Raw genomic sequence first — 25,574 nt, 5'->3', positions numbered from 1 at the left:
GAGTAGACAGACTCGTACTTGAGCTGAATCTGTTCACGAGGTACATCTAATCCGATAGTGAGGACTCGGGACTCACTACACGGAAAATGGTGAAGTCTGCGTACCCTTTTCCGGCAACCGAAGGTTTTTCGGGAGGTCGAGAAAAACCTGTTCCAAGACGACATCACCGATCGACTTCCCCCCGCTGTCCTTCCCCTCATCTTTCTTCCACCCGGACTCCTGTGCAGCTTGTCGAATCGTATCCCTTGTGATATTGACAGAGATGGAGACGGGCGGTTGGGGATCGACGGCAATGACCTTGACCTTTGGGTCAATAAACGAGGCGAGAGAGGTCAACGTTACGAGTCGAGACACAGAGGAGAAGTTGCGGCGCGGAGTGACGAGTTTATTGATCCAACGCGCAAAGTCGAAGCTGCTACCTACCAAAATCAAATGAGCATTGCGGTATCGGGTGATCATATCGGTGAAATCCTTACGGTCAAGGTAAAGCGTGCACAGGTTCAACATGTCCTGTCCCCACTTGTCGACGACACATTCGGCATACAATTCATTCAGAAGTTGCATCGCTACACGCACAGGCATCGTGACCTCTGGTGTCGGCGTCACGAAGTCCAGGAGAACATCCATCAATCTCAACGCCTCCGCAAATTTGGTGAGCTTTTTGCGCGTATCTGAGGTTCGCAAATCCTCGAGGAGACGCTTACGACGGGCCAGGGTATGAGCATCGGGCGGGTTGCTGCGATCCGCCTCGGCGTGTACGTTGCCGTCCTCATAGACGACGTCTCGAAGAAGCTTGTAGAACTCGTCATATCGCTTGCAGAAGCGTTGCCTGAGCTTAGGCCACGCATAAGTACTCGATCATCCGCTCCTCTAGATCATTGAGCTTTTCGAGAAGGACGGGGTCCTGAAGGTATGGAAGAGAGTGCGGTATGTGGGGTACAAGCAAACGGATCTCCTTGATGCGACGCACGATGTCCTTCAGGTGGTCGATGACATTCTCTGGAACGGGGACATTTTCGGCGACATGAAGCGTCACGAGTTCTTGAGTGATTGTGACACCTACAGCAACGACCTGGCCCTTCGCATTGCAGACGGCGAGGGACGCAAGGGCGTCCAAGAGTTGGGGCGTACGTCTCTTATCTTTGGCTTCCAAACTGGTAGCCGTCCGAATATTGTGAGCATTAGGATTAGGTATACCGGCGGCGACAAGGCGGCGAGCGTGAATAGGGTCTGGAGGTCGATGGGTGGGCATTGCGAAGACGAATCAGGCATGATTCAGATGGACTCAGTGACGGTTCGGGTGGTTTAAAGTCTGCTCGCAGTAGAACGAGGGACGAAACGATCTTGTGATGTTTTATCGTAGGAGGTGCGTGGAATAAGGAAGAGCTGCAATGAGTGTTAGACGCACGACGGTTGAACAAAAAACTGCTCTTGCCTTTAGGAGACTTCTCCGTTGAAGCATTACGTCACCGAAGCTCTTCTCGGCGTCTATTCTCTCGGCTCCCTTTCTCAGCTTCGGCAGCACACATCCGTCCTCGAACGCTCATTGTCAGTATTTTTCCTCGATATCTTTCTCTCTCCTTCTATTTCGCCTGGTTGATATTCGCCTCTGACTGACCTCATTATACCCGCACTTCGTCTTCAAGATGTCACTTCATTTTGAAGTCTCGGATGGAAGGAAGGAAGGAAGGAAGGAAGGAAGGTTTATTCAGGATGGTGAACGCTGAAGTTGGCTAAAGGGAAATCCGCTCTGAATGGCCCCGAGAGCCTTCCAAGCTGCGCCACATTTCATTGCACGAGGAGGTGAAAGGTTGGTCGATGAATATTAGGTGATTCAATGAGACAAAGTGTGCAGTGGGCCTGGTCTGAGCGTAGTCGGATCCAGATCTCTTAGGTGAGTACGTACCATTCACGCATGCGCCCACTCCTCCACTCCCGATCTTGACACACTAGCATCTGCGATGATTCAAATGGACCGAACCATTACCGAACATCGTCCACGTCGTTCCAAGCGCCTGTAGCATCCGTCGCTACCTTGGCACCTTCACAACTCACGACCTTGTCCAAAGGACAATACCGTGCGGTTGCAGACGACTGTGACACCTTTCGGGGAGTATTCATTGTGGGGAAAGGGAGAGGATTCGGGACGGATGTTGGGACAGAAGAGGGAATTATCGGCATGGGTTCCGCAGGAGATGAGAGAACGGCTCAAGTGGACTCCGGAGATACGTGGCGAGGCGCACGGGACGTCGTGGGCGAAGTGTTTGGTACTTAGAGGAAGACGTCGTTCGAGGAACGGTCTCTCATACTTTTGTGTAGTCGTCGGACCCTGCTCTCACCTTGACGATCACGGTTTCACTAACGAATCCATGGGCGTAGTAATCTGCATAATGGAATCTAGCTTTATGTTGTTATAAGAGACATAAGCATGGAGGAGATCATGGACGTAGTCGTAGATGTAATGCGCAATCATCGATGCGGAGAGACCTAGTGGAACGAATTGAACACACGGAAACATTGTTGAGCTCCGTATGTCCCGAGGTTCGATAGTTTCTAGTCTAGAGAACGTTGGCAACTTCAACCGCAGTCCCTGATTGGCATGATGGTCGCGATATTATACCAGTGCGATTGCGAACCGGCGGATAAGGGACTGGAGATAGAGGACGAGACTTCAGGTTGTTCATTGACACCGTCGTGAAAGTACTGTGCGAGAGGAGATCCGAATAAGTTAAACAGCACCAAGAACAAGCACTACTCTCAACCCTCCATCTTCACGTCTCCTTCGACATCTTTTGTAGCTGGCTCCACCTTGATAGAAATTTTCTCATCCCCTGAGCCCACATCCAACAACGCGTGTCCCCCAATCGCTGGACTATCCCTCATTCCACCCTCTTCCCCCGCACCAGTCGCGCTCCCCAACAACGCCACCGACGGCTCCGTCTCTCCCTCGCCAACTCCACCTTTCCCATTTACACCCGCACCGTTCCCGGAGGTAGCGGCAGCGGCAGCCCGCTCTTGCAACTCCTTCTGTGCCTTCTCTTCGTTCTCAATCTCGGTGGCGAGCTGGATGATGTCGCCGTTTCCGATCTTTCCAAAGTGGGCGAGGTATTGCTCCCGTGCTGTGCGGAGAGCGAGCCATGCGAGACGGTGTTTATTCTGCAAAATGTACTATTAGCAAAAGGGTCCTGTTTGTTGGGAAGGATAATCAAAATAAAGCGCACCTCTTCACACGTCGCGATAACCTCATCCTTGGGCAACGCCGGCGCAGGAGGTGCTGCTGGCGATGATGTCACCGCTGTTTGTGAAGCCGTCGCGCCCGGTGTTGTTCCACGAGCAGGAGCGGCAGGCGTAGCCGTAGGTGGTGCAAGCGTAGCAGGAGCGGAGGGAGCAGGTACAGGCACAGCAGGTGCGACAGGTGTAGGGTTAGCAGGTGCTGGTGAGGACGATGGGGCAACGGAAACAGAATCGGCACTTTTGGACGCCGGTTTCGAACCAGGCTTCGCGGGTAATGAGGGATGTAATGCGGGGCTTGCTGCGGCGCTGGTAGGAGCGGGTGCTACTGGTGCGGATGGACGAACTGGCGGCGAGGAAGCAGGAGCAGTCGTGGTCGCTAGAGGCGCAGAGGGTTCGACGGCGGGAGTGGCAGTGATGGTGGGTGCAGGCGCGGCAGAGGGAAGTGTAGGCGTAGGTGCAGAAAGGGCGGCTGCGGCTGTAGCTTTCGCGCGAGCTTGAGCAATTCGTTGGGCGGTCCGAGCTAGATGCTGCTTGCGCATTTCTATCTTACTATCCTCAATCTTGATCTTCTTTACGAAGTCTTTCACTTCGCCTGGCCTACATTGGACTCCAGTTAGCGTCATGAACGAACAAGGAACAGGATTGGGCGCTTACTGGAATGGATTCTCCAAGTCTCTAATATCCCGGAGGCCCATATCCCAGATTTCCGTCAGAGCAGCCGTCCCTTGTCGGTACTCCCACTGTTTCGGCTCTATCCTCATCCTTTTCCTCGCCTCCCCCGTCTCCTCCCATAGGCCCACTCTCTTCCCATCCACTTCGACCGAATAAGGTTCTCTATCGAATGGTGTACACAGGTCATTCTTCCACTTGACCCGGTTCTTCTCCCTCTCCAGAATAGTGCTCACGCTGTCCGCGAACGCTCTTCCCCCGGGGGCAGTTTGTCGCAGTTCTTCCTGGGCTTTATTGATGGTTTCTGTTACCCATTGGGTTTCCGGCGGTTCCAAAGTGAATTCGAATTGGAGAGAACGGTTGCGGGTTGTTGTCCAGATCGCTCGGGAGGTCTTGGTAAACAAGAGGAGGTGGTTGAGAAGGATGAGTAGTTGGAAGAGGAATTGACGACGGAAATGTGTGTCGGCGATCTGCAAGTAACTGTTTAGCGTTAAGTAGGTCGCAGAATGTGAGGTAGACGGACCTCTAGATCAAGAAGCTCAGGACTCGTGAGGAATTTAGCGAAGAAATATTCGGTCGTGGTTGTCTCCTCGCCTGGTTCTGCTTCCCGTTTGCGTTTGTGAGAATGCGATACGGATGTCGAGCCCGTGCGGCTGCCCATGAGAGCACGCTCCTTGGCGGTGGCCTCGTTGATGATTGGAAGGACCTTATTGACAGCCGTCTGGAATTGTGTAAAGGTCTCGGGAGATGCGAAAAGGGGTGGTCTTGAGAATGGAAGCTGTAGGGACCAGAAAGTGTTGTAGAAATCTAGACACACAAGTTCATGTCGGACGATATTTCACTCAGTCGATCGACTTGAGACAAATAACGAAGAGTAGCGTACCGTCTTTCTGTTCTTGCTTCAAATCCGATGAGGTTTTAGACGCGGGCTTTTTCTCCTCCACCTCCATGCTCATGGATGCGTCCTTCTCTTTCTCCTTGCCATCTTCCTCCTTGACGTCCTTTACATTCTCGACCTTCGTCTCCTCTGGCTTCTCCTCAACCTTCGGTTTGATCTCCACAGCCTCCCACATCGGCCCATACTCTCCTCTCAAGTTTACACCACTCCTCTCGCCCAAAGGAAATACGCCACTGAGGAACGTCAATATTCGACCACAGAAGATCGAATTGGAGCCCATTTTGGAGAGTCGACGAAGAAGATCATTGAGCATGCGAAGGATGATGAGTGTCTTTCCCTTGGCGGGGACCATGCCTTCGGTGAGACGGTCGGCATTGGACTCGATCCAAGAGAAGACATGTGAGCAGGAAGATATGGTTTGGGTTTCGAGGAGGTCTTGTAGAGTGTTAAACGGGAAAGTTTGCTCGCAAACATCTGGTGCGTTTATCTGTTAAGTTCATTCATCAAGCCATGCGTTGACACAAGACGCACCTTGCTCCGTCAACGTCAACGCCAGATCCAACCTGTTCTTCAGCTCTTCGAAGTACGTGGTCTCTGGATCATTTAACGCCTTCCCCTCGTTCATCTAGACCTGATGAGTCAGAAAAGGGTCTCTCTGAAATGCTTAAGAAATGCGTACGGCGAGTTCGAAAAGCTCATTCTTGACTGCATACTCCCACTGACTCTTTCTTATGTCGGCTGATCGGTTTGAAGTTGTCTCGCTTACAGCTTTCGAGACCAGAGCATCAAAGGTAGCCTTATCGAGCGGTCTAGTAGGAAAGTTCTTGAGTATCGACCGCACGGCTTCGTCTGGATTCTTGAAAGGCATGAGGAGGGGAGAATGGGATAGAAGGCCGTGGCGTAGTGATGGTCAGAGGAACGTATCGGCCCTACACTTGACGCGCGTGACGTGCTTCAGAAATTGAAACACCGCTTGTAGCAAACGTAGAGAACTCATGCGCCGCGCCACACTTGCCTTTAGCTTTGACCATCACTCATCATCTTATCGAACGGCTTCTAGTCATCACAATGTCGTCTAACCCGAATCCCAACGGAAAAACACCAAATGGGACACACAAGAAACTTGACGCTGACGCTGCATTAATCAAATCACTACAAGCTCTCATCGAGAAGACCGGTGCATCAGACGAGGACGCAGACGCTGATCTCGAAGTTCTTCTCCATCAGCTTAATGCTGCCAACGATGTCGCCGATAGTGTCGAAGGTCGAATCGACTCGATACTCGAGAATCTTGATGAAGTGTTGCGTTCGTTCCCTTCGGAAAGTGGGCAAGCAGAGGCACAGAGTGGAGAGAGGCGTTCAGGGGCAGAGCAGCAAGGGAGTGGAGAGAAGGGAAACGAGTCTAAGTCGTGATATGTTATAATAAGGTCTACAAGGTGAATACCATAGCGTTTGACGCACGATTTTACTACTGTCTAGACGTTGAGCTAGTGCCATGTCACTTTCAGGCAGCGTCATCTCGCCCCCCGCTCACGCCGTGCGCCGGCACACTTGGACACCACGATCGCTCGCTCGAACAGACGACTTCTACATCATTATCAGTGGCGGCGACACCTTTGCTGGTCGTTGTGTTAGATAGGGGACTTTCTCTTGACGTGGAGATCCTTCTCTTAAGGACTGATGTGCTGGTGCGACGAATGAAGAAGGTGCCCAAACGTTCTGTCTATCCCACAAGATACTCTGGTCATCTCTATCCTGCTCACATCCTCGTCACCAGTGTGAAGGTATTTTAATTGTTCAATTATGTTTTCATGGGTCAGGCTATGAGATTCATGCCACAGTGCTAGATGGGCCTTCCAGAATTATAACGAGAAGATCGAACCGTAGTAGAAGTTATTCTGTCGTACGAGTTTACTTTGGTTGAGCTTACAGATGCCATAACATTTTTCATGGGCTACATACTTCTCGCAATGCCCAGAAATCGACCTACTCACAAAGGAGGACGATACTTTATATGGAACAGACATGTCGTGCCACTTGCGTGCAACAGGAGGGACGGGACACACCGGCTCGCAGTCACTCGGGTGAGTGTGGAAGGTGTCGGTGGAGTGGCAACGCATTGGCCTACGATGCCACAAAACGTTGGCACTTCACAAAGCGGACCAACGCGCTTTTCTGGTTGCTCCGGCATCTCGTACAGTATTGTTCCTCTTGTGATTGTTGACTCCGCGCAGTCATCGGCTCGTGCCATCCTCACTTGGCACTAACACCATCCTTGTTCTCGCATAGGTATATAAACCTCGCGCCCCGTCACCCGTCTCGTTACTTTTTCCTTCGTCTTGCCTCTCGTTCTCTCGTCTCGTCTCAGCTCGTGTCCTCCTCGCTCTATTTTCGCTACCCGCGCGCCGTTCGGACGCCCCCTTCGGCATTCCCTCGTATACGCTCCAGTAGCGTTGGGTCAATTGGCTCTTCTGGAACATACTTTCGACCTTCATAGACCATATCTGGTTCCCCGAAATATGCCAGCCGCACAACCCACCCAGCTCACTCAGTCCACTAGGAAGCCCGCTGCTCGCCTTCCAGACCCCCTTTATCCTATCCCCAAAGTTCGTCGTACTCTCCTTTTTGCTGCTTTCAACTAACTAATCAAATCGGTAGCATTATAAGACGATAGATGAAAGCTGCCCGAAACAAAGGGAACTCCCTCCCGACTACAAACCAGACCATCAAGCAATCGCGAGGAAATCTGCAACCTACCGCGCGCCCGGGAAACTCTTCTATGGTTTCGGCCTCAAATTCCAGGACCTCACCGATTACGCTGAAGAGCATTCACTCTTCGACCCCCCTCGTCCAGTCTTCCATCGGCCTATTGACCTGGAAAATGCCGTGGATAGATACACTTACGCTAGCGTCTTTGGTTTGCACCACTTGAGGTTCCATTGCGGCTTTCAGGGCCTTGAAATTGCTACGCCAATCTCTCCCGAATACCAGATCGGGCTCATGTTGTACGATAACTATACGATCGACGAGTTCAAGTTGGAGAGAGAACAGGAAGAGAATGTCGTTCGTATCTTGAAAGAGGAGATTCCGGTTTTCAGGACGCAGAATCCGAGGTGGTTCTTTGATCGCTACGATGACAAGAACGGTGCCTGGTTAGATTAGCGGTGCGTACGGTTGTCTCTTGCTATGCCTATGGACGCGTCTCAAGCCTTTGCCACCCCCCGATCTTGCCTATAGTCTTGTGCCTCCGCTTTCATAGCTTCTTCCCGCTCAGTACTCAACCTTATTCGACCTCGCCGCCTTGTACTTCTTCTCATATGTGGCAGATTGATTTCTTTTTGTGCCGTGTTATTTGTATATTATCCTTGTTTTCTCTTCTCTGCTTTCAGTGTCATATTGATCTCTGAATACTCTACTCTGATTTTTATCCATGCAACCACGCTGTAGCCTTTTGAACACGACCGAAAAAGGGGTGAACCACAGTGGCAGAGTTTCGATCGTTGTGACGGGATTCGCAGACGCAATGCAATTCGTGGCGTGCATCGTCGATCGAACATTGCCGTGCCACAATGTTGGTTGGTGGCGAGGACCCGATTGCGGGTTCTCCCGAAAGCGAACAATAGACACGGGTTTCCTCTTCTGAGCCACACTTTCAACTGGCTTCCAACCACCTTCATAAATATCCCGGTTCACCAAACTATGCCTACCGCTCAACCCGCCCAACCTTCTCAATCTACTCGGAAGCAGACTCACCGCCGTCCAGACTCCAATTATCCTTTCCCCGAAGTTCGTCGTGCCCCCTTTTTTTCTGCTTACCAACTAACTGATCAAATTGGTAGCATTATAAGACGATAGACGAGAGCTGCCCGAAACAAAGGGAACTCCCTCCCGACTACAAACCAGACTATCAAGCAATCGCGAGGAAATCCAGAACCTATCGCAAACCAGGAAGACTCTTCTATGGTTTCGGCCTCAACTTCCAGGACCTCATCGATTACGCTGACGAGCATTCACTGTTCGATCCCTCTCATCCACTCTTCGATCCTTCGGCTGATCTAGAAAATCCCGTGGAGAGATACGTCTACGCTAAATACATTGGCTTGGAACACTTAAGAGGCCTTTGCAGATTTGAGGACCTCGACATCGCTCTGCCAATCTCCCCCGATTATCAGATCGTGCTCGTGTTGTACGATAGTTATACGGTCGATGACTTCGAGCTGGAGACAGAGCAGGAAGAGGATGTCATTCGTATCTTGAAGGAGGAGATTCCGGTTTTCAGGACGCAGAATCCGAGGTGGTTCTTCGATCGCATGGATAGGAAGAACGATGCTTGAACAGCTGCGTACAGTTGTTTTCTGCACTGATCATGGACACGGTGACTCATCTCATGCCTGTGACTCGGACAGGCCCCCTGATCTCGTTGATGGTATTGTGCCTCCGCTTTCAGAGCTTTTCGAATCTTCCCGCTCAGCACTCAACCTTATTCGCCCTTGTATCTCATCGATTGCATTGTTTCGTTGTTGTTGCGTATCATCTGTCTACCATCCTTCTTGACCCTTCTACTACACTCGAATGGCGCCTGATTTTAACGCCTGCAACATTTGAGACGCGGTCGAAAAGAAATAGGGAGGGGGTCTCCATCATTGTGACGGGATTCGCAGGCTCAATGAAGATCGTGCTCGCTTCAAATTTCGAACGACCTTTTGGTCCAAATGGAATAGAGCTGCATTCATACCACAACTACGCGAATACAGACTCAAATCGCCGTACGGTTACACATAAGATCAAGAGAATCGAGATAAAAGCGCCGGGACAGCATATGAATAACAGACGAGAACGACTATAACGCAGGATGTTGTGTCAAATCACATGCACGAGGATCCGATAAAGAAAATATTTCGAGAGAAAGGAGGACGATTTGGAATACTGGGAACTTGAAGTCCGGCTACAGGACATAGAATTGTGAGACGGGTTCTGAGATTCAAACGGAGACGACGTACCCACTCAGAACGAGGGTTGGGAAAGGATGACTTGGAGCGTCGGCGGCTCTGTGAGACTAATTGTCGTCCGTTTCGTTCTCGTCGTCTTCTGTGCCGGAGCCGCTGGCTCCATCAGACGAGCCTTCGAACACGCTCGCGGGAGGATAATCGCCGAGTCCTTCGGATTCGCTGGTACCCGCTCCAGGAGCTTCGCCGTCCTGCGCTTCGGTATCCGAACTCGCGCTGTGCCGTGAGCGACTCCGAGTACGAGGGTGGTCGGATCGTTCACTCGACCCACTAGGCGCACGGGTCGACCGGCCATGGTACGTCCCGCTAGTATCACGACCCTCTGCAACCTTCAACGCGCGCCCAATCCCTAACTCCACCTGTTTCATATAAGCATCCCGGAGTATACCCTTGACGTTAGACTGCGTAGCGAACAAATATCAGTCAATGAATGAGAAATCGTTTCAATAGACTGAAAGAACTTACCGCGGTCACTAGGACGGGGCCGTGGAACCTCTTCTCGTCACGAGGCGAACGTTTCGAAGGGGTTAACCAGCAAGGCTGAAAAGAGAACCCATTCTCGGACAAAACATCGTTGATGACTTTGAGAAAGAGTGGGTTGTACTCTTTCCTCTCAGAGTCCACGATACGCACATTGCAGAAGGTGACCTTAGGGAAAACAAGATCAAAAGTCGTACGCTTTAGAGGTTCCTTCCTAGCCCGTTTTCGGGGACGGGAGTCATCCGAGTCCTCCTGAGTATCGATCGTCGTACTTCCTTGGGACACATACTGGTTGATCATACTAGTAGCCATCAATTCCATCCCTTGCGAGAATTCGAAGTGCGTCCAGAAGGGCCCGGCATGAAGGAAAGCATTGTACGTGCCGGAGATATTAGGGTAATAGCGGAAGGCGTGAGCAGCCTGGTCCCGTAGCTGTGGAATGGACGATTGCACAGTTTCGATGGCTTCCGAAATCGCGAGCGCATGGTCCCAATCCGGCGAAACTAGACGTTTCGCCTCAACCCAGAAGAGTAGAATAAGCTCACCCGTTTTGCGGTTGAAGGCAAACACGGCGCCGTCGGGGATGCGTTCGGTGTCCGTCTCCTTGTCGCGCTCCTGATCGTGACGTGCAAAAGACGCCTGGTTGTGACATTCGAGGCGAATTGAGTCGGGATCTTCGTTGTGATACGACGATTGGCAGATATCGGAGATTACTCGACTAGTGAAAGGGTAGAGAAATCGCTCGGCTCCAGGGAATGTCTTGCTGAGGACCCTATCATTTTCCACGAGGCCGAAGTGCTGATCCTTGGTATATATTACAACCTTGAAAAATCGAGAAACTGGTCAGTTACGACTCGCGGAGAACACATCACATGAGGGCATTCTCACATCGGGATCGTTCCATAGCGCCTGCAGTCTAGGATCGTTATTGATCTGGTCGAAAGGAAATGGGGACTGCATGGTAAATTTGAAGGGTCAAGGAGGCGAGAGGTGCAAAGTAGAAGCCAGTGGGCGGAGTCGACTACCTTTATATAATGGGGGAGGGTGTGTCCGTTCCTTAGACCGGAGATATATACATGCGAAATCAGGTAAATCGATGCGCAGCAAAAGCTTCTGATGCATTTTTGACGTGATAAGTCGACTCATATAGGACACTCCTCAAAGACATGGATAGATTCGGCGGGCAAGACGCAGACGCTGACGCTTCTTTGCTTCCAATTTGCAATTGGATGCTGATCCAACGATGGGACGATAAGCGGAGCTAGTACCGGAAGCAATGCTGTCCCGTTCGTTGGCCCGTTGCGGGGGAACGCGCGGCCCGAACGTAGCGTAATTATAAAAGGGGTGAGCCTTCGGACGCCTTCGCAGAGCAATCAATTTCCTTCCCAAACCATGTCTACCGCTCAGCCCGCCCAACTTTCTCAGTCTACCCAGAAGCCCACTGTTCGCCGTCCAGACTCCCTTGATTCTTTCCCCAAAGTTTGTCATCATCTTTCTTGCGGCTTACAACTGGCTAACCAAATTGTTAGCATTATAAGACGATAGACGACAGCTGCCCAAAACAAAGGGAACTACCTCCTGATTACAAACCAGACTATAGAGCAATCGCGAGGAAATCGAGAACCTACCGCGCACCTGGAAGACTGTTTTATGGTTTTGGCCTTAACTTCCAGGACGTCGTCGATTACGCCGACAAGTATTCACTCATTGATCCCTCTGTCGACTCAGATGGCGGCGGAGCGAGATACGCTTGTGCGAGATGCGTCGGTTTAGACCACTTGAGGGATCTTTGCAGGTTTCAGGACCTTAAGATTGGTCTGCCAATCTCTCCCGAATATCAGATCGTGCTCGCGATGTACGATAACTATACGATCGACGAGTTCGAGTTGGAGACAGATCAGGAAGAGGATGTCATTCGTATCCTGAAGGAGGAGATTCCGGTTTTCAGGACGCAGAATCCGAGGTGGTTCTTTGATCGTATGGATAGGAAGAACGATGCTTGATTAGGTGCGTACGACTGCTTTCTGCGTTGATGATGGACACGAGCTCAAACCTGCGACAGGCTCACAGTCCCATGGTCATGGCCTCGCCGTCCCTGACCTTGCCCACTTTTCTCTACCTCCGTCTCGCTCTGCACTTAAGTTTACTCGACCTCGCTTTGCACTTGCTCTTGTATCCCGGTGATTGTCTGTTTTGCTGCGTACCATTTGTATATCATTCTCGGTTTCTCCGATTTTCTTCAACCAGGATTATATTGATCTTGTGACTACCATATTGTTTCGAAGATTATTATGCTCGACCGGCCTCCAAGTCTAACCCTCGCCGCGAGTGTCAGAGCACGGTCGACGTACGTTCATAAAACACTTTGGTTGTGCGGTCCCCATGTTCTCCTTTCCATCCGTGACACTTCCCAGAGCGCTTAGCCACACAACGAATTTTGAAGGCTTTGACACCTGGCTGAAGGGGTGGGCCTCACGTCAATTTCATTTTGCTGTAGGACTTTTGTGCGTCCCTAGCTAGTGTAGAGAGTTTGATTTAGTCCCAATTGAATTGCACGCCCCATTTTCTACAACTGCGAATACATCACATTTCTCTCGAACATGTTGCGTCTCCAGCAGTTGAGCTCAATCAGCAACAAGATACGAAGCTTATTTGTTCAACTATATCTCCTTATATTTGTCTTCGTCCTCTGTGCACCGGGTCCTGGACGTGCGCCTCTACCGTATGCATTCACATCGGGTTCTCTTGTTGCTACTGCGTGAATTTGCTTCACCCGCAACACGTACTTATCCGTTTTGGGGGAAATATCATCTGCTTTTACAGCCAATGTGATTGGGATTACCGTCCTTCTGTCTAAACTGCCTGCTCACAAGCATCAAAACCGAATGGAGTCCCTGCCACCCTCGCTCTCAGCATTCACAATGAAAATGGGACATGATGTTTCGACGTGGAGACGAGCAGTGCTCGGTAGATTTAAGGATACTATTTCCTTGGTGACTCTACAGTCACATCCGTAAACCCAAGACTACTTAGCAGGCGTGAACTGCCAAGGTGAATCTTCAACGCTTCCTCGTGATGGCGTCAGCAGCCTTTCTCGTTTGTGTTTCCCTGTTGCGCTACATCTAATATTGGGGCCGAGACCCAATCGCTGGGCTCCTAGTAGAAACACTGCGCCTAATTGATTGGATTAGATCCTTGCCATGAGACCGCAACGAAGAACAGTACAGCAAACATTTAATATCAGGATGAGACTCACATCAAGCGGACATATTGAACGTCGTAAGTTTATACCATGATATCAAGAAGTGATGTAGAGATCGAGGAGAAAGCCAATAGGGCATATATGTAGAGGTGTACATTCAACCCCTCCGCCAATCAGGAAGCGAGCTCTGGCGGAGGCTCCAGCGTTTCAAACCGCCACATATATGCTCTAATGAATATAATATAACCCATGTTTCCGTTCGCCTTGATGCAAGACAAACAACGTAAGCGGATGACCATCACAAATAGAAAGGCGAGGACATACCACAAATTTAGCACCACTATCCCGAGCCTCATCCACGTCCCAGGACAGAAGCTGCCAGGACAAATGGGCCCCCACTCCACCGCACGACACAACAAAGTAAGCCCATCCCTGGTCGTTGAGTACTCCAGCGTAGATCATGCAGAGGACGAAAGCCGCGGCGAAAGCGGTCAAGACTGCTCGGACATGTTTTCCGAATAGCAATGCGGTGGACTTCACACCTGCTTTCATATCGTCTTCACGATCTTGACAAGCGTAGATCGTGTCGTAGAAAACGGTCCAGCTAAGGACAAAATTTCAATTCAATCGCCACACGTAGTTGAACAACCAGCGAAGACCACATACCAGATGAGGCCAGCGAACATGACCATTACGGCGGTTGGGTCCTCCTTATCTTCAACGACGGCTAGCCATGATACCAGAAGGCCCCAGCTCATTGCGAAACCTGAATATTGCAGTAGCACGTCAGTGAGTAAGCACAAGGAGCCGCCACAAGGAATTGATCTAACCAAGCCATAACTGGGGCCACCAAGTCCAGCGCTTCATGAGCGGATATAGAGCGTGCAAAGGAAAAACACCGAATGTCGCAAAAAAAGCGCTGTATAACAGCGTCAACAAGTGGTCACAATTGAGATACTCTCCATGGTTGAAAGAACTCACGCTTGCTTGTTCAGGAACAAAAGCATGGACGTGGTTGCTGTCGTCAACAAAAAGAGTAACACCCATGCCGAAGCAAGTGATATGGAACCGACAGCAAGTGGCCGATTTCTTGTCCTCTCTGTGAATGTAGCCTCAGTCATCAGCGTAAACACGCCAATCACATCGTTCAGGACAACTTGCCTACTTGCCGATCAAAGTCGCGGTCACAGATGTCATTGATCACACACACGGAACAGTGGAGGAGCGTGCTTCCCAGTGCGAACATCGCAAGATACATGGTAATTTCAGCTACAGTGAGGGGAACAACTCTTGCGGCCATCAAAGTACCCCAGGCTGTAGCGAAGGACAACCGTATGAGAGAAATCCACAATCAGCTCGAAAGAAAAAAGACAACTGTATGCGAGAGACTCACCACAAGGCCAGAAGACTAGGATACTTCCTAGAGGAAACTTGTGCATGCGGGTAAGGGTCCAGTAGTCGTACATCACTGATCTTGGCAGCACTGTAGTTTTGGGTTCTGTGTCTGTCTGAGCGGTGGGCATGATTCGAGGCATGAGCGATACGCAAGCGATAGAGCCCTCACCGACTATTTATGCTCTCGAAGGGCTCTTCTGTGGCGTATAACTCCGTGGTTTCATGCCATTGGTAGATATAATCAGATATCTGATCTTCAACTATTCGAGCGTCAAGGCATCAAGGAGCTCGAACGTACGGACACATGGTATGGTCTCAAAATAAGTTCTTCAAAATGATGAATCCGAAATAGAAGTTGCCTCGTCTATGTTGTCGCATAGGTGAAGACTTTTTTTATGGCATGTAGCTATCATCTGATCAGTGCAGGTTACCAAAAACGTGAAGACTGGAAGTCAGAGCTCGAGTGCCGCAGGAACAACGGGTAGTTCAATGCCCAGTGCCAGGAATGAAGGAATATCTGTTGAATGAGTGTCAACGGTAAATTCGGAGGCGGTACGCGAGCTTGATGAAGGAGGAATCACGGGACCGAGCAGTCGACGTTACCAGCGGTCCAAGTCGTTTATTCAGAGGTTACACAAAGTCATCAGCTCATCGTGTGTGGATCCGCGAGAAGGACGTACGGTTAGAGCTGTAGGATGTGCGACTATCGATAGAACATGTTACAGTACCGCCAATAATCTTCACCCGTTCGCAGTAAGTATTTCTTGTGGAGACGCCCGTAGATTCCGTGAGCAAATAAAGGATTTTCTCTTAGCGGAGGATGTGAGAGCACGAACACACTTATGCTGGTAATAGGGAGGGGGATGAAATTGAGGCCAAGAAGGTTGTGGGAGACTTGATTATACGCAAGCCCGTTAACGCTGCTATGAGTGATTGACGAGAATCGCGCATTTCGTTCCGGGCGCATGAGCCCTAGAGTCTTGGGTACATACTCAGTTTTGCACTCCGACGACAGTGTGACCCACGGGCGCCACCCGTTGTGGCGCAAGATGAGCGTTGTCCGAGCAAACAACATCGCAGTTCGGTACAGTATTAGGATGAGAGGAATGAAGTAAAGAGCTTCAGTCAGAAGCAATAGTGCACAGATGTAGGTGCACAGAGCTAAGATATGGCCACAAATTTGCTGAGAACACCACCAAGATCAAGGGTGCGGGGTCTACAGAGCCGACCTAGTACGACACCGTGGCTGGAAGCATCTCAAATCTAACCACCGCTATTCAATATAGATGTCAGATACAAATCGACCAACAGTACCAAAGTGTAACATCCACTCACCAACATCTGTGCCACACTCCTACCTCCCGGGCTTCTCGTCTCTCCATCTACCGCCCTCCTATTCGCTTTACCTCCTCCCTGTTCCATGGTGACAAACCTAGCGCTCTTCGCACTCGAGCTATTGTGTCGCCGACTGTTCCTGATCCGTGCTAGGGTCATGGGAGCCCATGATAATGAACATTCTTCGCAGTCGTCGTTAGCGGGGCTGCATGAGCGGCAATGTTTGGTGTCCGAGTCGACGATTTCGAGTTCGAGGTCGGATTCGAATATGTTCGGCTGTGGTATTCGAGAGCGTTATCAGTACGAGTCGATCACTACCACTCATAGATGGAGGTAGACATGTAAAAAGGCGCACCAGTGCGAAACTCGATCGACAAGGCGGGGAAGACGAAGGCGCGGACAACGTTCTGCGATCGATGGTATTCTATCCAAACCGTACGGTCAGCTATTCACCTCTTAGCGGCTCCTACAAGATGCTTAATGATAGGATACTAACCATTGACCAGTCATCCTCGAATTCTGGAGGTTGCCTCGGTATCCTTGTCAAAGGTGTAGACTTGCTACGACGAACTCGACGAGCTCGAGTCTTCGAGCGTACGGGAAGGCCACTGCTCGATGATCCCTCTGAAGACGCGCGATGTGATGATGATGACGCTGATGATGATGCGAGACTAGAGAATGAAGACGAGTGCGACAGACCGGAGGTGGGGCGCAAAGCATGTGTGGCTTGGGAAAGAACGGTGTGGATTGATGGAAGAGAGTGATCTCGTGTGCGCGAATGCATACTGACAATGTCAATGTCAATGAATAGTGACTATTACGGGGGTAAGAGGCCGACTAAGCTATCGAAGATGACAACCCGCGAAAGACCACAGGGTAGAGAGAGGGAGGTCTCTTTTGCAACGGGTTATAAGCAGCGCTCACAATCACCGACACTCCCTTGAGAGTCAAAGCCTCACAGCACGCCCACCCCGAAACGGCTCGCACGCCGTGGCACAACCCCTGCATCGCACAAATGTTTGCACCAAACGGAGCAAACACCTGCCACTTGCACGTACCACGGTCTTCTGCTGATCATCTCTCACTCCGACATCCCGTACACCGACCAATCACCGCGGCGACGGTCACATCCTGCCTCTTCGTCGTCCCACATATCCACAAACAGAACGACTGCTCAGGCCGACATATCCTGGCCACGGCACTGCTGTGAGTAGTTTATGTCATCGTTGCCCCCATGAGGACGCGGGTGGGCCAAAAGTGGTATGTTCACTTCTCGTGGTGGGGTGCTACAAATGCACAAAGCTGGATCGGCTCACTTGTCCGGATAGGAAAGAATGTTACGTTGGGCATCGCTCTGATCATCCAGCGAGCTCGTCTCAGAACGGAGCTTTTGAGGCCAGTATTGCGAGGGCGCGTCGTACATCAACTTACTACATCTTTGTTGAGATTCATTTAGGCGTCGGACATCGGTTTGGAAGGGGATGATGCGCACGGCGAGGGATGATGGATTGCTCTCCGGGTAGCACGGGGTGGTCCCGCGGACGGAAGGAGCTCATTGTTCGACGAAAAAGGAGAGAGGGTGATGCGATTTGGGATTGCAGAGCAGCGGGTGGATGGTATTCCAGTTGCCAGTGTGCGGAACGCGGGAAGGCAGGGAGGTAAGAAGGGAAGACATCGAGCTTGATTGACACGATGCTGGGACTTGTATCGGGGTTACGTCTATAAGAAGTCGATGAGCCGGTATCGAGGGATGTAGTATGGCTCCCATAATGAGAGATCAGAGGCTCGACACTGTGTCCAGCCCGGCCGTTATGTTGCGCCACTCGTCATAAAATGTCGGTCTCATCAATCTGTGGCGTGCAATAACGCGCCACATCCCATTCAATACTGAACTAGACCAAGTTTGAACCTGCTGGACGGGGCAATAACAAGGGATGGTCAACGGAGAAATATTGGAGAAAAAGAGATGGGTATGTCGGATAAATATGCACCTCGACACCCCGAGTATCCCGATTTGGGAGTCGAAGAACGGATCGTCAGTTGAACAAGCTTTCCGAAGCCCTCGTCTGGCTCATGGTACTGAAACAGAACGAACAGCGGCGCTGCTGAACCTTCCACGGCGACCTAAAATGAGCACGTTGTTCACTCGTGCAGAAGACTCCCGAATAAGAGACAAGAAAGATCCACGCTATCTGGGAATGTTTAGACATATTATGCGGGGAATGCGGTCGCCCACAATGAAAGTGAAGAGAAGGTCCACTCTCAAATAGCGGTAAGTCCATCTTCGACCGCGACTTCTACTCCCCAGAGTTGACTTCGTGACCATAGATAGAGGAACATTGACGGTATAATGCGAGAGCTGCACATAAACTCAGCCTCTGCTATCTGGAGGCAGCCGAAGGGAAGAAATGGAGTGTGATCGCCGGAGTGACCGCTGAGAAGCACTCGCCCGACATACACGGCAGGAGGATGGCAGCAGTCAAGACGTCTCGCACAGGGCATGGACATGAAGATGGCAAAGTGTCTTCAAATGTAAGTGTCGTGGCCGGAGCTCGGGAGGCCTATCCGAGACCTCAAGTACTCGAGACGAAGGAGCTATGGGGCAATCCAGCTTCCCAGTAGCAACTCTGCCTCTCGTCCGGCCCCCACATCCGAATATTCAGGAGATAGATTGTCATTCACGTACATTCTCTATTCGCCCATAGAGGACTCCGAGTAATCATACAGACGTCTAGAACTTGTACACCTGGTCCTCCTTGTATCCGAGCTCTTTCAGGATACCGCCGAGAGGGCCCTGCTGGTACCCGTCCTTCTTGCCCGCAATGGCATTGACTTGCCCAGGAGGTCCTGATCCACGTAACACATGAGCACACACGCTCACACTCAACGGCGAACAGAAGAGAGAAAGCGTTCGGGTACATACCGCAAATGAACACCTTGACCTTCTCGCCCAACTCCGGCTTCGCGAGATACTTCTTCAATACTTCGCCCGTCAAATGTCCAGTCTCGCCCTTCCAGTCTTCCTTGGGCTTATCCAAGGCATACACGACGTCGAACTTGTCCGAGTACTTTTTCTTCAGGTCGTCGAATTCTTCGCGGAGGAGGATGTCTTCTTCGGTTAGGTTGGCGAAGATGAGGGTGAATTTGGTTTTGTTGGCGGGGTCGGGGAGAGCGTGGGTGAGGATTTGGTAGAGAGGGGTGCTATTCACGGAAAAGTTAGTGAATCTCTAGAGATATGTGTATGAGATCGAGACAGAGGGACGTACATTCCTGAACCACCACCGATAAGCGCAACCTCTTCGAACTCGTTGGCTGTCACGCTGATTTTAGCTCTCCACGTCCGTAGGCACCCTCACGATACAACGAGATGAAAAGCACCTTTATACAGGTACTTCGGGAGCGGGCCCTTGAACGCAAGCTTATCTCCGACCTTCAACTCATGGATGTACTTCGACGCAACACCATTGTCGTATTTCTTGACCAACAACGTCAATACGCCAGGTTCGTCGGGTTGGGAAACGGGAGTGTAGGGGCGGATGACGGGTTTGCCTTTGGAGTCTTTGAGGGCGCGGGGATCATCTTCGGGGAGGTCTTCGGGAGAGCGGACGACGAGGCAAGAGGCAACGGGGAGGAGGGCGGCTTCGTTGTTGGGGAGTTCGAAGACGAAGCTGTGTGATTCATCGAGAGTTAGGACAAGAGACATTCACGATGAAAAGAGGGCATGGAGCCAGCCAAAAGTAGGTGGGACAAACGCACCGTGCGGTGTTATGGTTATATGGGATAATCTCCTTCAGCTTGAAATCCTTGAAGCTCTTCGGGTCGAGAGGAGATTCGGTGTTCGTAGCTTTGACTTTCGCGGTTGCCGAGCCAGTAAGGTAGATGTAACCACTGATACCTGCGATACCTGCGCCGAGGAAGTAGAGTGCCGTGTTGTTGGATTTCTTCTCCGGGGTCGTTTGTGTGGAGAGACGACGGTAAGCCGTACGCTGTGTATGTTTCCAAACAATTTCTTTGATATCAGCGTTATATCCACAACAAAATTCAGGAGAAACGCACGGGCACTGCTGAGCGCAATGGGGTGGCAAGGCGAATGAAAGACATGGTAGATGGTGGTCTGGACGAGAGTGCAACGGAGAGTAAGCACAGTCAGCCGTCGACGCCTTCACTCGCGCACGTCGGCAAAGCGATTTCGTCTTTAGCGCTCGTTGCACTCCGGTTCTCGCCTTCTTTCCGCCTGAAGTCATTTGCGATCAATATTGCTCTTTTGATTGGCTTTCGGCGCTTACTTTCCCCTCTTGAACTTGGGCCACACTCGGGATGAAGCCCACCGTACACCATACACCGTTGACGAACGAGTTCACGATCTTAGGTGGTTCTGGCAATCCTAACTGCTCTGTCAGTGTAGACACGGAGCGAAGCTTCACTGGAAATATGGCACTTGCTGAGCGTTCCTATTGCTCTCTTTGGCCGTAACTCAGATCCACCGACTCGGAACGTGCTCCTCTACAGTCAATGCTCGCTTTCTCTTCTTTTAAAACTCGACAAAATTAGCCAATATATATACCCAACCTATATGGACGAGAAGGATCTCTGGAACCTCTTTCATCCGCATAACCCTCGCCACCATGATCTCATACCAAACCCTCCGAGTCATGAATCGAACCCATCGAAACAATCTTAGAACGCTTTGTGTATTGCAGCGTAGCCTTTGTCGATATGTTGACTATCGGTATTTCTTGAGGAATTAAAAGCCTCTCGGGTCATTCTACTGCTGCAGTCACTCGAAGCAACATCGAACGTTCGGTCAAGGCTCAACGTCGATACGTGCCCATGTCCTCTCCGTTCCACACCCTACCACCGACGAACTCACTGAGAACGTCTTCGACTTCAGTGTTTCCGTCCGAAGCAGTCTCAGAAAGAGCTTCGGGAGAGAGGAGGGTCGACAAAACGGGACGTGGAGAACTCGCCGATGTTGCATCCAGAAGTGCCCAAGGTGGCTCTTGAGTCGTGTTTTTCTCAACAGGAAGATATTTGGGCTCAGCACAGAAGACTGAAAACATCTTATCCAAGGTTTCCGACGTCTGGAAGAGATTATAGTCTGGGCTTTGGAGGGCACATATCCGGAAACCATCGGAGCATACGTGGATTTGGATGATGAGTGGGATGATGCCCTGCGAGAAGTGCATATCCCGCTAAGTCTATCTTCAATTCTTTGTATCCGCATCTATGTCGCCTTTTGATGCGACCACAATTTCTGGATGCCAGCGCGAGGGTTCCGGTGATTGTTCAAACCGGCTTTTGAGTATGGCCTCCGTGGAGACCCTTGTGGATCCTTGATTTCGAACGCAGTACCTATCCCTGTTTCACTCGACATTCGAGCTTGCGATGAATATTTGTAAGGACTACGGATGATGAGAATCATAACGCTCGGTTCCCTTTCTATACCACGCGCCCTTGACACAATGATGTCATCGAACCTGCCTCGAATCAGTGCCACTCAAACGGGAATTGAACGGGAACCTGCAGAGGCAACTGTGGAATACCACCACCCATTCAATCAACCTACGTGCCTAAATGGTAAGTCGTCTCGAGGTGTGACCTACGTAGTGTAGAGATGTCAAGATGCAAGTATTGACCAAATTAAGCGTACCCACTGGCGCCCAAAAGCCACACGCATGCGGAGAGCCTTGTTCCAAATCCAGCGGGCGCTTATTCGGCATCGTGAAGAGATGTCTTCTTCGGAGCCCTCATAGCCTCATCGCTGTGTATAAGTAGGCTCGCCGACGTTTTCTCGCGGTTCTTGATACCCTTCTCTATTCTCATGACACGAACACGAACGCGCCAGGCGCAGGCTCAGACTGGTTCTGGGCCGGCGCATGAGCATCATAATGGACCTGTACCGTTGGCGACTTCCGAGACGTGAGTTGCACCTGCTTGCCTCCGACTACGATCGGAAACTTGAATGTGCTTCCGCGTTTTGCTAACAAAGAACGCTTTGACACTGATGTTGTGCTATTGCTCAGACATTCGTGGCATATTCTAGGTATGCTCCATTTCGAAGTCTTCTGTACGATGTCAAACGCGCCATATCTTGACCTTTCGTGAACTATGCAGTTCTTCGCGGACGAAATCTTCGTCTTCTTCGACCTGAGCGAGCATGGAGACCTATCGTCACCCTCGACATCGACGAACATCAGTCTCACGAGATCCTACTCGGTGTAGACGGCCAAAATCCCAACATGAAGCAGTCTCTGATCCTGTACGTTCTTCACCAAACAACACGGCGGCCTTCATTCATTGTCATCATCCTGATCTCTTACCGCATTTCACAGCGACGACGTGGGACACGCGAGCCAAGTCGACGTTAAGGTGTGGCATAAGCCTTCGGCGAGCAAGAAGAGTAGGAAGAAGAAACAATTGGTGGCTAGTGGGAAGATGGGGTTGGGAGAGATCGTAAAGAGTCAGGGTGGGGATCGTCGATCTCGTGAGTCTCGTTTTCTCCTCAAACCTACCATCCTTCGCATCTCTTTCGCAAATCTGGGTGTCAGTTGGGCTCTGGGGTGGTCTGGGAATGATCTCCTTGTCTATATGAAGAAAGGATACGTGTTTCATGGGAAGTCGGCCGTGGTTGCTGTTCATAGCCTACGGCCTCTAAACTTCAATGGAATGTTGGTTATTGGCATACTACGGACACGTAGGTGCACAGTACTCATATATATACCGACTCGACCGCCATTAATCATGGTGAACATATGATGGATCGTGTGGCGCAGCTAGGCCACGACTTCACCCACTGTAACGCTCATCAAGAGAATAAACCGGCGGTTTACCGGCTCCTCCTTTCCTGTACATTTAAAGAGCAATACATCGAGCATAAACTGACAGATGGTCTCTAATTCTCTTTCGTAGATGCCGAAGTCCGACTATTTCGTGCTTCCTCCCAAGGCCGGAAACAATCTGCACAGAACCAACACGCCTACCCCACGCTCCTCATCCGCGTCCGCCCCCCACCTTCCATCGCCCAAACACTCATTTCAGCCACAACTCTCTCAGACGCCGAAGACGATCACCACTCGTTTTCTGACGGCCATGATGACCATGAAACGGACGATTCAGAGTCTTCGGACCACGGTTCTGAATCACCGACCAACACCGAACCTACTCTCGTAGATATAGATCCGACTTCGGGGTCAGGGTCGACGCCTAGTTCGACGATAAGGAGGAGGAGGGGGCGGAAGATGAAGCCTCAGCTGAGGGGGTATCTTGTCGATGATGAGGATGGGGTGCATATGGGGTATGACGATGAGGATGAGGAAGAGGAGTGTTCTGATTATGGGGAGGAAGAGGAGGTTCCGATTTATGACCGGGATGAGGATGAGGATGGGGCGGAGAAAATCCTACCAATGGACGAAGAAGGAATTCGGATGTTCAATATTAAGATTCGACCATACCCTTCATCTCGGTATTCCTCTCGCTCCCGCTCTCGGTCACGGTCCCGTCCCCGTACCAAACATCCTTCCTCAAAACCCCTCCACTCACATCCGCACCCAGATCCGCACTCGTACCCATCTCATCCACCTCCACCAAACCTGCTCATCCGCTCCGTCTCGTACATCGCCACCTCGATTCTCCCCACCCGTTACATGTCCCAAGACAGCACCATCAGCGCCCAATCCTCCCTCTCCAACATCACGGCTCAATCCTCCATCTCCAACATCACGGCGCAATCCACGAACTCGAGAGCAGGTTCGACTAGGTCGGTGGCGACGTCGGTTATGGATTCGGTCACGTATTGGAGGGAGTTGAGGGAGGCGGAGACGGATGCGGATTTGGAGAGGACGGTGGGGTCGTTACAGAGTGAGTGGTATTATGTCGGGACGTTGTTGCTTGGCGTTGCTGGGTACGCATTCTTTCCACATCTTCCCTCTCTATTCATTTCCTTGAGAGCACTAAACTGATGTTCATGATTTTTTTTTTGACGTGCTGGTCGTGAATAGATTGGATACGGCGGCATTTGGATTTGCGCCGGATGCGATTTTCGGGCAACCAGATAATATGGCCAAACGCGCTATCACGATCTCGAGTCTCGCAGCTGCGATTGGGCTAGGCATGGTCTCGTGGTTCATGCTCGTCTACTCCCGCACCAACGTCGCTCGCTTCCAAGTACGTCCCCCTTACCCTTACCCTCCCTCCGCCTTCACATCCACCCCCAAACCCGCTGACTGACCAACCTGAAAAACACATACACACAGACATTAGCAACAGACCTCTACGCCTCCTACTTCTTCTTCTCCCTCTCCTCCCGACTCCCACTGTTCTGGCTCCTCATCTCTATCCTCGGCCTCATCGTCTTCCTAGCATCAATGGCGTGGCAGGCGTGGAACGAAGCCGCGCTGATTATGATGGTCGTTGCGGGGGTGTTGGTGAGTCTGCAGGGGATCGTTTATGGGGTGCATTGTTGTTGGGGGGCGGTGGGGAGGGTCGCGCGAGGGGTCGGGAGGGGAGTTAGGTGGGTTGTTACGGGGGGAGGGAGGGGCGGAACGGGAGGAGGTGGAGGTGGAGTAGTGCGTGGTGGGGGCGTAGGAGGGGCTGGAGGAGGTGTGGTGCGCGAGCCAGGGGAAATGGCAGTGACGGCTGTTCCTTCGGGTTCAACGGCGGCGCCTGAACCGGGACCATGACTGGGTGGTTCGCAGAGTGACTCGGTGGAGATAATAACTTATTCTTCGATGTATATACCTTTTTCTTGAACGGGCTCCTGATACATAGGGTATTTTATTGGTCAAAATGTACAAAAGGATTGAAACAGGTAAATTTGGTGTGTCGTTCTGCTGTCGTTCGGTGTGGCACGGTCAAAACAAATGGGCCACACCTTTCGGTACGCGTCATCCGCAGCACGTGGCTCTGCCCTGGGCCACTCACGCTCATCCGTCCACGATCAACACACTCAACCTTTTTTGCCATTTACCGCCACTGTATACCTTTCTTCGTGATCTGAAAGCATTTAAACACTAGGAAAGACTTTAGGCGATACCTCTGTCTCAAACCGGTGCGTGATATTGTCGTGATAGATTACGTTCTCTGTCTACACTGGAAGGAACTTTGAATTGGCGAAAGAGTGGCCAAAGCGTTGCATTTTGCGGGGAATGGGTGTATCGGTGTGGCTCGAATGTCAACATCAATGAGACGTTTTTATGGTCGGAGGTGTTTGGACAACTGTGATGTCGACCCTCTGCCCGGATGACCACTTGTAGACAGAGTAACGCATGCGTTATTCGTACTGAACCAATGTTTCGTCTTTTAGACTATCTGCGACGACATCACGTCCTTGGAGGCAACACGAAGGGATAGAATTTGG

At 51.1% G+C, this 25,574-nt stretch overlaps 10 protein-coding genes across 10 annotated transcripts; 5 read left to right on the top strand and 5 right to left on the bottom strand.

Moving 5' to 3' along the window:
* Positions 1–2,713: 2,713 nt before the first annotated feature.
* STEHIDRAFT_123683 (uncharacterized protein) lies at positions 2,714–5,682 on the bottom strand. The gene is made up of 7 exons (XM_007307324.1): positions 5,481–5,682; positions 5,333–5,426; positions 4,787–5,275; positions 4,427–4,710; positions 3,889–4,373; positions 3,222–3,831; positions 2,714–3,156 (listed from the first exon to the last, which is right to left on the bottom strand). The coding sequence occupies exons 1-7, from the start codon at positions 5,667–5,669 to the stop codon at positions 2,758–2,760; spliced, it is 2,550 nt and encodes an 849-aa protein (XP_007307386.1). The 5' UTR covers positions 5,670–5,682; the 3' UTR covers positions 2,714–2,757.
* A 152-nt stretch (positions 5,683–5,834) lies between these two features.
* Positions 5,835–6,744, top strand: STEHIDRAFT_170560 (uncharacterized protein). Its single transcript, XM_007307323.1, has 2 exons — positions 5,835–6,237; positions 6,310–6,744. Exon 1 carries the CDS (start codon positions 5,870–5,872, stop codon positions 6,212–6,214), a length of 345 nt encoding a protein of 114 aa, XP_007307385.1. The 5' UTR covers positions 5,835–5,869; the 3' UTR covers positions 6,215–6,237; positions 6,310–6,744.
* A 576-nt stretch (positions 6,745–7,320) lies between these two features.
* Positions 7,321–7,963, top strand: STEHIDRAFT_159828 (uncharacterized protein; the record flags this gene model as incomplete). The annotated part of the gene is made up of 2 exons (XM_007307322.1): positions 7,321–7,407; positions 7,460–7,963. The coding sequence occupies 2 exons, from the start codon at positions 7,321–7,323 to the stop codon at positions 7,961–7,963; spliced, it is 591 nt and encodes a 196-aa protein (XP_007307384.1).
* A 537-nt stretch (positions 7,964–8,500) lies between these two features.
* STEHIDRAFT_170559 (uncharacterized protein) lies at positions 8,501–9,290 on the top strand (the record flags this gene model as incomplete). The annotated part of the gene is made up of 2 exons (XM_007307321.1): positions 8,501–8,587; positions 8,641–9,290. 2 exons carry the CDS (start codon positions 8,501–8,503, stop codon positions 9,133–9,135), a joined length of 582 nt encoding a protein of 193 aa, XP_007307383.1. The 3' UTR covers positions 9,136–9,290.
* A 567-nt stretch (positions 9,291–9,857) lies between these two features.
* On the bottom strand, positions 9,858–11,247 carry STEHIDRAFT_113403 (uncharacterized protein; the record flags this gene model as incomplete). The annotated part of the gene is made up of 3 exons (XM_007307320.1): positions 9,858–10,208; positions 10,273–11,109; positions 11,176–11,247. 3 exons carry the CDS (start codon positions 11,245–11,247, stop codon positions 9,858–9,860), a joined length of 1,260 nt encoding a protein of 419 aa, XP_007307382.1.
* A 569-nt stretch (positions 11,248–11,816) lies between these two features.
* Positions 11,817–12,841, top strand: STEHIDRAFT_141065 (uncharacterized protein). The gene is made up of 2 exons (XM_007307319.1): positions 11,817–12,294; positions 12,350–12,841. The coding sequence occupies exon 2, from the start codon at positions 12,362–12,364 to the stop codon at positions 12,551–12,553; it is 192 nt and encodes a 63-aa protein (XP_007307381.1). The 5' UTR covers positions 11,817–12,294; positions 12,350–12,361; the 3' UTR covers positions 12,554–12,841.
* Positions 12,842–13,717: 876 nt separating this feature from the next.
* STEHIDRAFT_63208 (UbiA prenyltransferase) lies at positions 13,718–14,955 on the bottom strand (the record flags this gene model as incomplete). The annotated part of the gene is made up of 6 exons (XM_007307233.1): positions 13,718–14,093; positions 14,156–14,255; positions 14,320–14,465; positions 14,519–14,584; positions 14,647–14,803; positions 14,883–14,955. 6 exons carry the CDS (start codon positions 14,953–14,955, stop codon positions 13,718–13,720), a joined length of 918 nt encoding a protein of 305 aa, XP_007307295.1.
* Positions 14,956–16,105: 1,150 nt separating this feature from the next.
* Positions 16,106–16,775, bottom strand: STEHIDRAFT_123681 (uncharacterized protein; the record flags this gene model as incomplete). The annotated part of the gene is made up of 4 exons (XM_007307318.1): positions 16,716–16,775; positions 16,575–16,643; positions 16,220–16,495; positions 16,106–16,157 (listed from the first exon to the last, which is right to left on the bottom strand). Coding segments are annotated over exons 1-3 (290 nt in total), but the record flags the coding sequence as incomplete, so codon positions are not given.
* Positions 16,776–18,885: 2,110 nt separating this feature from the next.
* On the bottom strand, positions 18,886–20,394 carry STEHIDRAFT_83219 (ferredoxin reductase-like C-terminal NADP-linked domain-containing protein). Its single transcript, XM_007307309.1, has 6 exons — positions 20,276–20,394; positions 19,976–20,205; positions 19,598–19,887; positions 19,486–19,531; positions 19,143–19,420; positions 18,886–19,066 (listed from the first exon to the last, which is right to left on the bottom strand). Exons 1-6 carry the CDS (start codon positions 20,318–20,320, stop codon positions 18,951–18,953), a joined length of 1,005 nt encoding a protein of 334 aa, XP_007307371.1. The 5' UTR covers positions 20,321–20,394; the 3' UTR covers positions 18,886–18,950.
* Positions 20,395–21,934: 1,540 nt separating this feature from the next.
* STEHIDRAFT_170556 (uncharacterized protein) lies at positions 21,935–25,020 on the top strand. The gene is made up of 7 exons (XM_007307317.1): positions 21,935–22,138; positions 22,243–22,262; positions 22,334–22,478; positions 22,552–22,703; positions 23,129–24,119; positions 24,217–24,382; positions 24,472–25,020. Exons 1-7 carry the CDS (start codon positions 22,041–22,043, stop codon positions 24,895–24,897), a joined length of 1,998 nt encoding a protein of 665 aa, XP_007307379.1. The 5' UTR covers positions 21,935–22,040; the 3' UTR covers positions 24,898–25,020.
* Positions 25,021–25,574: the final 554 nt, after the last annotated feature.

The sequence above is a fragment of the Stereum hirsutum genome (genome assembly GCF_000264905.1).
Source record: "Stereum hirsutum FP-91666 SS1 unplaced genomic scaffold STEHIscaffold_13, whole genome shotgun sequence".
NCBI classification, from domain to species: domain Eukaryota; kingdom Fungi; phylum Basidiomycota; class Agaricomycetes; order Russulales; family Stereaceae; genus Stereum; species Stereum hirsutum.
The sequence above is the reverse complement of the archived record's forward strand: the minus strand, read 5'-3'. Positions and strand labels throughout refer to the sequence as shown.

Coding starts and splice junctions, on each gene's coding strand:
- STEHIDRAFT_123683 (XM_007307324.1), bottom strand. CDS start 5,669: ATGCCTTTCAAGAATCCAGACGAAGCCGTGCGGTCGATACTCAAGAAC. Junction 5,427..5,480: donor ATGAGCTTTTCGAACTCGCC/GTACGCATTTCT, acceptor CATCAGGTCTAG/ATGAACGAGGGGAAGGCGTT. Junction 4,374..4,426: donor CTGAGCTTCTTGATCTAGAG/GTCCGTCTACCT, acceptor AGTTACTTGCAG/ATCGCCGACACACATTTCCG.
- STEHIDRAFT_170560 (XM_007307323.1), top strand. CDS start 5,870: ATGTCGTCTAACCCGAATCCCAACGGAAAAACACCAAATGGGACACAC.
- STEHIDRAFT_141065 (XM_007307319.1), top strand. CDS start 12,362: ATGGTCATGGCCTCGCCGTCCCTGACCTTGCCCACTTTTCTCTACCTC.
- STEHIDRAFT_83219 (XM_007307309.1), bottom strand. CDS start 20,320: ATGTCTTTCATTCGCCTTGCCACCCCATTGCGCTCAGCAGTGCCC. Junction 19,888..19,975: donor TATAACCATAACACCGCACG/GTGCGTTTGTCC, acceptor TGAATCACACAG/CTTCGTCTTCGAACTCCCCA. Junction 19,532..19,597: donor CCCGAAGTACCTGTATAAAG/GTGCTTTTCATC, acceptor TCAGCGTGACAG/CCAACGAGTTCGAAGAGGTT.
- STEHIDRAFT_170556 (XM_007307317.1), top strand. CDS start 22,041: ATGACACGAACACGAACGCGCCAGGCGCAGGCTCAGACTGGTTCTGGG. Junction 22,139..22,242: donor CCGTTGGCGACTTCCGAGAC/GTGAGTTGCACC, acceptor GCTATTGCTCAG/ACATTCGTGGCATATTCTAG. Junction 24,383..24,471: donor CCAACGTCGCTCGCTTCCAA/GTACGTCCCCCT, acceptor ACATACACACAG/ACATTAGCAACAGACCTCTA.